The 13023-nt window shown below is 35.0% G+C and overlaps 1 protein-coding gene across 1 annotated transcript in view; it reads left to right on the forward strand.

The window, feature by feature from the left end:
- Positions 1–13023, forward strand: part of pit (probable ATP-dependent RNA helicase pitchoune) — a 316420-nt gene that overhangs the window by 252112 nt on the left and 51285 nt on the right. Inside the window, exon 12 of the mRNA XM_090396954.1 lies at positions 10298–10475. Coding sequence (XP_090253080.1) covers positions 10298–10475 — 178 coding nt within the window. The remainder of the gene's footprint in view (positions 1–10297; positions 10476–13023) is intronic.

Below are 13023 nucleotides of genomic sequence, written 5' to 3' on the forward strand. Positions count from 1 at the left end.
TCTCTTCCGTTATCCTTTAGTGCAGCGCTTCCCAAACTGTGGGCCGCGGCCCCCTTGAGGGCCGTAGGTTTTGTTGAGGGGAGCCGTGAAATAATGAAAATAAATTGAAAATATTTTAAGACTAAGTAGATTTTTTTTTTTATCTTAAAAGAAACGTATTTAATTTTTATTATTTCTTATATTTTAATGGGGAAAAAATCACACATTGGTGCGGGTTCACAAATTTTGCTTCCTGCGTATTTCGGCACTTAATGAATATTAGTAAATATATGCTTATTCATATAAGTTTCATTTCAAAGCAGAAATCTAAGAATTGCAGTTTCAAATATTTCACCTGATATTGGTGTAGCAGCGGGGCCGGCTCTACTGACGGTGTAAGACGTGCATTTGCATGGGGCGACAAAGTTGGCATAAACTATACGAAAAATAAGGGAGAACGGGCGACAAAATTCCTAGGGACGGCCCTGTGCAGCAGTATTGAAACACATTCATCACATTAAATTGTTATTAAACTTCTTTTATGTTTTTGATTCTTTCTTTATTACTAATCGTCTTACGTTTCATGAGCTTGTGTACAATAACAATATATCTATCTATATAAAAAAAATGAGATAATGCGCCATGTCAAATGTGTATGTAAGATGCTAAAAATGTAATATTTGCATTCGATTTTTGCACTATTCGCTGTGTATGTTTTGTATTGAATATAAATACAATAAATATTATAATATGTCTATATGTCTATATTACCATTTTTTTTTCAAGGGGGGCTGTGAAATATTTTAATTTTTCCAAAGGGGGCCCATGACATCCAGAAGTTTGGGAAGCACTGCGTTAGTGCAATATTATTTAGGATATTGGCATTTATCGCGATTATCAGTTTACCGCCTTTTTTTTTTTTTTTTTCGAACATATTTTTATATATTTCTTTAACAAGGAATAGGAGGCTGTCGTGTAAAGTGATTGAATCGTTTATTTCAACTAGTCCGTTCCAGTTTTATATTTTATAAGCTGTGCTTTTTGTTTTAGAACTGGGTTTATCTCGTGGAGTTTTGCAGCGTGTGAGGGAAGAGGAGGTAACGATGTTTCTGTTAGGTGTTAATCAGCGATTGTAGTAATTATTACTAATAAGCACGTTGTATTGATTAGGAGCCCATATGCTGATGTGATCTAAGCATAATTTTGTTAGTGAATATCTGATATGTTTACGCTGAGGTGTTGATTGTACAATACTGAAATATGTTAAGATATGCGTTAGTGTTTGAAGTGGTACGGTCAAGAATTTTATATTGTCTCCTATTAGAACGAACCGATTTCTTGTGCGATTGTTGACGCTACGCTTACTTTTCAATTGGTGAAGACGCTGAAGTTTGTATTAGAGGTTCCGCATATTGTGTTGATGAAGTATTTGTGGGCTGTGTTTATCATGCCGCTCCCCTTTTTTATAAGGTTGAACAGGATATAGGGCTGGTAATGGTTGATATTGCATGGAGAAGGTGCTGTGTAACTTACAGAAACTTTGGTCAGAATGACCGCAGGTAGCCAGTTCAGAATTTGTGTGCATATTGTTTATCCACTTGTTCAAAGATTCAAAAACATTAGTTATTTTCCGACAGAGTATGTTGTCCAGATTTATAAAGGAAGTAATTTAATTCTTGTTTATGTGAAGGATAGTGGCCGGGTTTCGGTGATTGATTCAACATCAATGAGGTCTGAATGCATTTTCAACTTCAGTCTCCGAAACCCGGTCACTTGCTTCTTCTGGTATCGGTTTGTAGGTACGATTTTCGTTTGCATGCAAGTAAAAATAAAAATTTTGTTGTCTGCATAGCAATCGTATAATAGATAAATTTTTTGGTGTGTGTGAAAATATTCCCTTGTGTAATAATAACACGTACTGTAAAATCATGTTAAATGAACGCTCGATATACATGGATTGGAATTCTAGTTAAAAAAAAAAATAATAATAATCCTATTGAATTTTTGCGAACTGAGATTTAAAAAAAAGTAGAGCGTTATCAGAATGCTGATATTGACAATGAATTTCAGCTTTTTTTTTTTTTTTTTTTTTCGGGAGACTTGCATTACTGTATCAACAGTGCATGTGTGTGTACTAATCTTAAAGTAAGTATTCCGAGAATCTCCAAATTTGAAACTCTTCTAAAATACATTTTCTTAAATTTTGAGTAGATTAAATTCATTATATTTATATATAAGGAATTTAATCTCCCTTTTCACTTTTTTTGGGGGGGGGGTTGTGTTCCCATTTTCCTCAATTCGTGATTTAATTTCGGCCTTTTTTCTGTTCTTCTAATTGAAAAGAGTACAATATGAATTCTTGTAGTAGTTGATTTTCAAGTTGTCATTAGTTGCATCCTCATGAGACCTTGCGTTAGAGGTGTGAGGATACAACCAAAATATCAAAAATCTAATTCTTAATAACAAAGAAATATCTCACAAAGCAGAGCATTCTTTGTGATTTTGTTTAGTTAATCGTCAGTTTTCCGCATAATGATGGTTGACATATCCAATGACCGTGACCGTAGTGAAAAAGCTCGACTGATATGCCAACAGCTACTTAACTAGGACAGCACGCTATCTTTAGTTTACAGTACTCTATCTTTGGATACCGCAACATCCGAAATCACGGGAAGGTGATGAGAGAGTAACAAATGAAAGCTGGCCAAAAAAAAAGAGCAATAAAAAAATTCTTTTTTTTTTGTTGTTTTTCAAGGGTAGCGATTTTGATCACTTTGAACGACAGCAATTAAAATTGCAACAGCTTTTTCTAAAGAACATGTTTACTCATTTTTTAATTGTCGCCAAGTTTTTGTTAAAACTGTTTTTGGTTTGTTGAAAATTTTCAGCAAATAAAATAATCTTAATGTGTAAATTATCAAATTTTGCTTACCTTTCTAGAGCATGCCAAGTAATACTCGGATTAAAAATATTTAACTGCTAATACAGTTATAAGTATCTGAAAAAATGCTGTGATTTTTTTAGTGGCACACACTGAAGTTCATTAATACAAGTAAAAAAAAAAGATAAATATAGCAGGATAGAAGGACATGCGAAATTATCAAGAAAGAAAGAAATCCTTTATATTGCTTTACTCTGGTTTTGTTTTATATATGTTATGTAAAGTAGCATATCCATCAAAATGAACAATAAAAATAATGAAATTAGTGTTAGCTTCATGTGCCCATAGATTGCACAGGTTTATGGAAATGTAGAGGTTTTTGGGGAGGACAGTACACAATGCATCACCATACCAGCACCTTTATCAAAAGTGATATCTAACAGATGAATACAGTCCATTTCAAAATTTGCATTTTTTGCTGTCTGTTGTTACAATATTTGCTATATACCTGCTATATAAAATTTTTTATTGAAAATTATCATATACATTTTACTCATTTTTCATGTACTACTTGTATAATAATAAATTTATGCTTAGATTTGTATTATATACATAATTTGTTGTTCTTGTTCCAAAATCATTATCACTATGAAGTATAAAAAATTATTTACTGGTGTTTTGTTTTCTTTTCAATTTTTCCTGCTGACAAGAATGAGTATAGTACTGGTCACTATTGTTTTTAAAAAAAGAGCACTGTGAATATAATATGCATGTAATTTTATGTTGTTCCCTCCATTTAAAAACAAAAATGTAATTTTGCAGCGGTAACATCCATAGTTGAAGCCCCAACAATCATCTACTCTCCGTTACTCCATTTGAGCCATTATACCAATTGCACTGTCCTAACCCACTTTGCACAAGATTGTGGTAGGCATGTGATGGTGCTTCAAAGTGCTCTGCCAAAAACAACAACAAAATCACATTTTGCCTCCCCCCCCTCTCCCAATCCACCACATGCTAGCAGTTATGAAAAGTTTTTTATCCACTTGGTTACAATGTATATTATACTTGATGAGAAATTATATTCTTTCTTTAATCTTATATCCAAGCATGCCTTCTGCATTAATTTAACCTTGATCTCTTCTTGGATCTGGTGTAAACTGTGTTGCTATTACTTGTTATTTATATAGCCTGCTCGGTTACTGCGCCTTTGAAATACCATTATTCTAATTAGCAGTGCGCGCTATCTCTTCTCATAACCTTTCTTGCTTATATACTGTGTTTATCTACCTTTCGCACTACGAGCCTTATGCCTATGGATACTAGAAATTTATATTTTTTTTAAGACTGCACAACTAATATCTTTTAATTGGCATAAAACTCAGTAATACCGGCGGTTGATTTCTCTCTCTCTTTCTCTAACACAAATTCCTTCAAAACACAGTCGTGGTCTATATGCACTTACTATATGCTTTGGCTATCTCACTTGGTTTCCTGCTCACAAGTTCGCGTTTATTTAGGAACAGTGCATTGTAAAATAAACAATCAGGCGGCACTCTATTGACATATAATTAAAACACATTTATTTACATAAAAAAAAAAAGTACATTAAATAAGCGATAGGGAAGTTTCTCTTTCTACTTATCCTTTATACTTTTGGTATAAGGAAACAAACTTTCCCTTTTCAATATTAAATGACTATATGATATATATAATTACTGTGTTACTTCTCCGCTTAAAAATAATAAATTACCCAGACTAATTTACTCATAAAGGGATTAGCTAGCTATGGCAATTTATATTCCAGTTAATAACAATTCATCTCCTTAGCTATCTATGGCAAGTTATTTTACAATTTACATTCCAGTTAACAACAATTCAGAGGACTCTCTTATAGATATTTCTTATCAGTCCATCTATGACATATCTCCTAGATTACAAAAGGAATGTACATTAAAGGTTGGAACACACTTATGGAGGCTGTTTGTCATGACACCTTCCAAAGGTCCTGCATCAAAGTTTCTCTGGTTCTTCTTTCATCTCAGACCTTGCTTCAGGGGACGTTTTGTCAGATTATTGGTCTTGGTCTGCAATCTTCCCTATACTCAAAAACTTAGGCAAGAAGTTTCAGCATACAGGCTTGAAGATCATTCTGCGGCTTTTGGCTTCGGTTGACTTCCCAATTTTTTTCCTCTGTCGTGGGTTCACCATAAAGTCTATTTTTCTGAGTCAGTATGCTTCTGACTCTCTTCGGTAACTGGATCTCACCTCCCCTCTGTCAGCAACTGGACCTCACCTCCTGTTGACTGCCTCTGGTTCTCTGCCGAAAAACTGCCCACTTGATGTTTGGCTCAGTCCTCTTTTATTTCTGCCTTCTCGGGACCTTGCACAAAAGGGTTGTAAACCTCAAAGAAATCGGCAGTTCAACTTGATCCTTTTGTTAAGGCTGGCTCGTTCTTTCTTCTCCTCCATGCGCTCTTTTTTCCTTGTCTTGTCGGGCAGCATGGACCTCTTTGATACTAGCTTTGAAGGTGTTCATGCACAGAGCTTACAAACAACTTTGTCACACACTTAATCGTAAACAACTTTCTTGTGTTCTTATACATAGCTATTATACAAAGTTCCGATGGCAAAGCATTGCCTTTGTTTTTGACATTTTAGAAACTTTAGTTAAAAAACAGTAAATACAATAAATTCCCATAGGGTTATTTACATTAATAAAAAACATTAGAGATAAACAAGGTTATTTTTGTAACAGTTCTCACAAGACTTGACCTGTAAAAATCGATGTAAAGCGCTTTGGCAATTTTAAGCTACATTGAGTTTTACACTGGCTCCCACTGATGGGGCTTCAATATAGGTTGAAACCAGTCTAGGTAATGACCTTTCAATAATGTTTTTGCATAATGATATATTACGGCAATTGATGTGGAGTCTCTGTACTTAGGTAAATTAGTCATAAAGTGACTTCATGCTTATGGTTAGGTATAGGATTAAAAGAAGAATATAATTTCTTGTCAAGTATAATATATATTCTGTTAGTGTTAAAAGTTAAGTTTGGAAGTGTGACTTGGCATACTTTATAGTTGAACAAGATTTGAGACATTTTCAATTAATGCTGATCTGGTTGGCTGAATGGATAGTGTCTGTAATTTCAATTTGACATGATATGGGTTTGAATTCTGATGTGGCTTGGGTGTGTGCGACTACCAACGAGTTTATTTGCAGCTTGAAGTAGAACCATGTTCGCCCCAAATCAGAAGAATCAGATTTCCTAACTCTAGCCAATCCTATTAAATTTACAACAAAAAAAAAAAAAAAAAAAAAAAAAAAAAAACCGTTTTTTAGTAAGATATATTAGATTATAATTAGTGCCTATTATTTCAAGAATTATTTGGTCCAAAATTTGTACTTCTCTAACTTTTGCTCTCTCTCTCACACAGGCATGACACCAACAAAGATAAACTGAAATGACTGAGATTACAAAGAAAGTCACACACTTGATGCAAACATTGCAGTTCCTGTGACGATCTTCTATAATTGCTTTTCAATAAGGCAGTGCGTAAAAAATTTGTTTATAACAATGATACTTTGTCAAATAAGCATCATTGACTGATGAGAGTCTAGAAATAGATGAAATAGAGGTGCATAATATATTACAGAGCCTTAATGCTAACACTGCTATTGGGTTAGATGGCATATCGGCCTATGTGTTACGAGAATGTGAGAATTAGCACCTCCTTTAACCAGGCTGTTTAATTTAAGCCTCAGTTCTGGTAAAGTATCAGTAGAGTGGAAAGAGGGGAAAATAATTCCACTGCACAAGGGAGGCCCAAGACTGAGGTTGCAAATTATAGACCAGTCAATATATTTGGAGTGGTGGTTAAGGTTTTGGAGAAATTGGTAAAAATTAGAATTGAGAACTGGGTGGACAGCAATATGATACTTTATAAGGGTCAACATGGTTTTGTGAAAGGTAGGTCTTGTCTCAGTAACTTGCTTACTTTCTATAATAAAGTAACAGTAGAGTTGGATAAAGGAAATCCTTACTTATTAATATTGCTGGACTTTGCAAAGGCATTTGACAAGATTCCACATGGAACTCTGTTGCATAAATTAGAGCAAACGGGTATGGATCTGAAGCTGGTGATTTGGATTAGAGGATGGCTGGTGGATAGATAACAAAGAGATGGTTTACGGAGGAGCTGAGTCCAGGAGAAGGCAAGTGACTAGTGGTGTACCTCAAGGCTCAGTGCTTGGTCCTCTATTGTTTAATTTGTACATCAATGATATTGGAAATACTTTGAAAGGAAATATCCACTTGTTTGCTTATGATGCAAAAATTAGGAAGAGTAATAGTCAATTCAGATGATGTAGATATCCTGTAGGATGACTTAAATAGGCTGATGGTATGGACTAAGGTAAATGGCTGTCAGTTTAATGTGGCTAAGTGTAAGGTGATGCACTTTGGGAGAATGAGATCACATGCTGTTTACTATATTAACGGAACTGAACTGCGAGAAGTTGATAAGGCAAGGGACTTGGGAGTTATTGTGGACAGGGAACTTAAGTTTAAAGGGCATATTGTAAAGATTGCCAAAACATCACATCAAATTACATGGTTGTTGAAGAACACACTAACAAGCAGGGATAAGGAAGTTATTGTTCCACTTTATAAGGCATTAATAAGACTGCAGTTGGATTATTGTGCATAGATCCGGTCACCTGGATTTCTTGGTGATGAAGAAATGGTGGAGAGGATTCAGAGGCGAGTTACAAAGATTGTTGTAGGTCTGTGGGATGTTCCTTACAAGGATAGATTGAAGATCTGTGGGCTCCAAAAACTAGCTAATAGACATAGGAGAGGAGATATGATAGAAGCATATAAATTATTAAAGGGATTTTACAGGATTGATTGATACTGATGACATTTTTAAGACCAGTGCAGGAAGCAAGAGAACGAGGGCCATCCCTGGAGATTATGTAAGAGTGTGGTTAACAAGGGTTTTAGGACCAGATTTTTTACTTGGAGGGTTGTGAAGGGGTGGAGTGCCAGAGGTGGTTGTAGATGCTTCGTCTGTGAATGAATTTAAGGAGAAGTATAATAGGTATTGTGTAAATAATGGTTAGTGTGTCAATGTGGGTCTCCTGCGATGAGTCTTTTGACTCCATGGAGACACCGTTATAATAATAATAATGAAACCATTAGTTCTCTTTCAATTTTTAGGGTTCTTTAGGACTTGAGCCACTTTCAAGAAGAGTCTGTGATTTAAAGTATTTATGCAGTAGCTTAGCTCCTGCCATATGATGAAGTAATTTTTATCCAAGGAATTCTGTGCCAATCAACTTTTGAATTGTCCTTACCCATATACACTAGTGGCCAAAATTGTGGAAACGTTTTGGAAAAAGTGTATTTCTGAGGTTTGATGGCTCATAACACCACTTTTTTTTTTTTTGGAGTAATACGATAAAATTATATATCAATGGAAAGAAGATAATTTAATCGAGAATGTGATGTAATAACTTTTATGAAGGATTTTTTTATTAGAACAGCAGTTATAAAGAAGAAAAGTGAAACACATAGAAAAAATAAGATATACCAAAATTCTCACAATGTGAGTTAATACTTAGTTGGGTAACCTTTGGCGTGAATTACGGCCTTACAACGTCTTCCCATGGAGTGAACCAAGTTTTTTAGTTCTGCAGCTGTTATAATGTGAAACCGAGATTGAATTATTGCTTCTGTTAATTGGGTTTTATTGGTGGGTTGCTTCTGACTAACAAGTTTCTTTAGTCAGCTCCATAGATTTTCGATAAGGTCTGCGCTATTCCCAGGCCATTCCAGCAGTGGAATATGATTATCCTGAAACCACGTGTGGAAGGCTTCAGTTTGGGCTCAAGTGTTTATGTATTTTTGGGCATTTATATTCCCATTAATCATGCAAATTCTGCCCACACCTTTTGGTGTAATGCAATCAGGATGCAAATCTTCTCTGATTCTTCTCTTTATGTATTTTATGCCATCACTACCAAACGGAGATTTTGGTTGGTCTCATCACTCCAAATAACACTATCCCATTGTTCTGCTGTCCAGTTAACATGGGTTTTAGCCTAGTTTAATCTTTTCAACCTTTGTTTGAGAGATAAAAATGCCTTTTTTTGTGGAATTCTAGCATTTAGACCAAATTCCTGCAGTCTGTGCCGAACAGTCCTTGCACTCAACTTCACATTGTATTGCACCATTTCATCTTGTATACACCCAGATGATTTTCTTCTGTCACATAAGCACAGTCTTTCAATTCTTCTATCATCACTTCTAATTTCTTCATAACTGTAGCCTTATTCACTTAATAGTACTATTTTACATCGCTTTCTGGGTGACCAGTCAACTCTTTGTGCCATTTCTTTAATTTTATTACATTTTACAAGCTCACTAAATGAAAGAACACTCACAAAAAAAAAAACTTGATAGTAATCGCATAACACACTGACAAATGTCCTCCTCTCAGCTCCAATACGTGACATCAATAGCTGAATCCTACTGTGACCTTATTGGCTCTTTAAACACTCATTCTCATTGGCTACATTCAAATGAAGAAAGCTACTTCATATCAACCTAAACTTCTTTTTTCTGGTTATTTGGCTATAACGTTTCATAGAATACAGATAATTGAACAAATTTTGTTGTTACATTCTTGATTAAATTATCTTTCTATTGATATATAATTTTATGGTATTACACCAAAAAAAAGTGTTGTTATGAGCCATCAAACCTCAAAAATACACTTTTTCCAAAGGGTTTCCACAATTTTGGCCACTAGTGTATATTTAAGCTTTTTTGTTTTCTGGACATGCTAGTTTGCCTTGCTATCTAAAATACTGGATACCATTTATCAAGAGCACTGCTTCTAATGCTTATATTGTCTTTTAGTAATGTAGTTGGTTTTACTTTTGGTCTTAAATTTTTGAAGCCTCACTGGTTTTGAGAGAGAATGTTGATTTTTTTTTTTTTTTTTTTTTTGTGTAGATAGTTTTGTTATCTTATGGGTATTTTTTCAAAAATATTGAGATGACTGGTAGATAGTCATTGGGTCTTTAGTATTGGATATGATGTCTTTTCCTCCTGAGTAGATAGATGTAATTGTCAAGATCTTTAATTGATGAAGATAATATCCATTGAATATCATATCCACGAGTTTCACTGGTACTGAAGAAAATTTGTCACATCATAAGAAATTAATATCTGATTTTTCTATTGTGCTGCAATTTTTGGAAATATGAGATTTGTATACCACAGTAATTTTCTTATGAACTGTTATTATACATAATTAAATTGAGTAATTATTATATGATTATAAAATGTTTAAAATAGAACTAGTTTTGTATTTGTATGCAAAAATATAATGCCTCTAATAAGTACAAATTTTTCTTTTTTAGTTGGAGAAACTGATCACAAAAAACTATTTTCTTCATATGTCTGCCAAGGAAGCTTATAAAGCTTATGTTCGAGCTTATGATTCTCATCATTTGAAAACCATATTTGACATCAATACTTTGGATTTGACTGCGGTAGCTAAGTCATTTGGTTTCCCAGTGGCTCCTGGTGTTGACCTGAGTATCCTTTGCAGTGTCTACTCAAAAAATGTTGATAGATATTAATGAGTTGCCAACATATATAAATGGATTTTTAAGTATCACTTCTTTAGTTTAGAGAAGAAAGACAAAATTTATAAATACTCTAAAAACAGAACTAACTACATATTTTATTACTCCTCTCCTCCTATACTTTTTTCCCAGCAAGTTTTCTAAGTTCGACTACAGATGAGAGAACTCTTGATTAATTTATATGTTTGGCCTTTCCATGGAAATCATGGCTGTGGAGTTCAGTACATAGTGTTCTTGCACAAACCTTTTCAGCACACTCTTCCATTTTTTCTGTCAGTTTATACGGTATGACATTTTGCTTATTGCTCTGCTCACACAACCTTGACAGCTTGTCATAACAACACTTTGCTGGGTGTTAGTCATGCCCCATTTTCAGTATTGTGCACAACTACAATCATATTAGATGCATCCCTTACCTTTATACCTTGTGCTGCCATGTGATTTGTCACTAGTATACAGTGCTAAAAATATGGTGCAGAAATAATTTTTACATCATTATGTATATATTTATCTCTGTAGCTCAGTTAGTAATCACTCTTGGTTGGAAAAGCCTGGGTTCACATCCCATTTGTAGAATGAAGAAAGCGCATTTAATCATATGCAGATGGAAATAAGTATCCTTGTAAACACCAAACTTAACTAGCTGGAAAATACAGGCCATCATACTATTAATTTTCTACAAAGCCAAATTACTTGTTTGTGACGAGCAACTCAGCTAAAGACCTAAGGGGTGATGAGACCTATGAACTTTTCAGAAATAGTCTTTTAAGCAGTGCAGTACTAATGCTTATGTCTAAGACTGTTTGCTTATTTTACTTCATGCTGTTTTTAAAATATAGCTGGATATATTCTTAGAAGAATGTGAGATTTCAAATGGGAAATATACTAACTTAATTGAGTTCTTAGAATGTTCCACTTATAAAACAAACAAAGGGCACTTAATCATATAGCATGTAGATGGAAATAAGTACAGGTATATAAAGAATTCTTATATCAAATATCTCTTTGCAGAGGATCTGATAAGCAATATGGAGAAATTACATAAAACCATTCATGAGAGTTGTTATAGTAGTGGTGTTAAAGTGTGGTGTTCATATGACAGTTATATCTGTTACATTACAATGCAGATGTGCTGGGCTACTCAGAGCCTGAAAGCCATGATTTGATGACAACCTTAATGTGTTGCGGGAGAAAATTGCACAGTTAGTACTGCAGAAGTTGCAAAAGAGTTAATCAAGAAAACAAGTATAGCTGCTGGACCAATAACAATATAAAATATACTTAATAAGATGTATTATAACCATGCAGCTACTCTCATCCTAAATTAATTAACAAAAGTTTTTATATATATTCAAAAATTCCCTGAAAATCGATCAAACAACTTTTCTTTTTGTGCTTTTGCTATACTATATACTATCAAGTTCAGGAATCTTGAACATGCAGTTGGTGTTTTGTATCAGTTATTCTTCACTGTATTTACTGAATGGCATAATTCTTCAATATGCCTTGTATATCATAGGAAATAGTTTGAGATCCTGATATTCATAGTCGTTAGGAAGTCTTAGCCATATCATTATAAATTTATTGTTATAGACCAATTTGCATTATACTATATGATACAGATAGAATGATTAAATACTTATCCTTGTTTCAATAAGGATATACTGTGAGTAGTGGTAGCCAGTCCTACAGTTGGAGTCATCACTACCCAATCGAGCGGTGCGGGCTCAAGTAGGCAGGGCATTGATCCTCGTCCTGATAAGGTCAATATACTTGAACCCAGGGAGGAGTCGAGTGCCATCCCTTACCCAATCATGCTGGGGAGGCACCAGATATGAATCTTTTAAATGAGCACCATCTACAGAACAGTGCAACAGAGATGCCCATCTCTTGTGTTCTGCAGGTGCTGACTCGATTAAAGTACCTTGATAATGGAACCAGCCTTTAGCCCACCTAAAGTCTTCTTGTATTAATGGGTTATAGAAAGCCTCTCTGCAGATCGGGGATGAAGATAGTTCTAACTGCGTGATTCTTGATAGCCGCAGGCGTGGGATCAGCCATCTAAGTGATGGAACCCCAAGCCCACCATCCTTCACCCTTGCATGGAAATATGCAGTAGGAATGTCAGGCGGCAGTCAGAGCCATGATCTCACGGCTGAACGGATAGCCCTGTCCATTCGCGATAGTACCGAGATATATGTCCTACCAAGCACCAACTTGTGGTAAAAGCGAGGTAGGAGATAGTAGGAAAGGAAAAACAGTCTTTGCTTGGGGGCTTGAGAGGAGCTTTCCTCAAAGAAGCGATCCCAGCTTCTAGGATAGAAGGGACAGAAGACCTTCCCTTTGGGATGAACATGATACTGAGGTATCTCCACTCTTCCAGGATGGTCAAAGCATGTAACAGCATCCCATGCAGGGAAAACTCTATAGTCTCGACCTTAAGTTTCTTGTCACAACCAGAGGGGACAAGAGCTAAAGAGCAGGACTTCTCTACATTA

The sequence above is a fragment of the Typopeltis vanoorti genome, chromosome 8, assembly GCF_054136105.1.
Source record: "Typopeltis vanoorti isolate ZY-2024b chromosome 8, IOZ_Tvanoo_1.0, whole genome shotgun sequence".
NCBI classification, from domain to species: domain Eukaryota; kingdom Metazoa; phylum Arthropoda; class Arachnida; order Uropygi; family Thelyphonidae; genus Typopeltis; species Typopeltis vanoorti.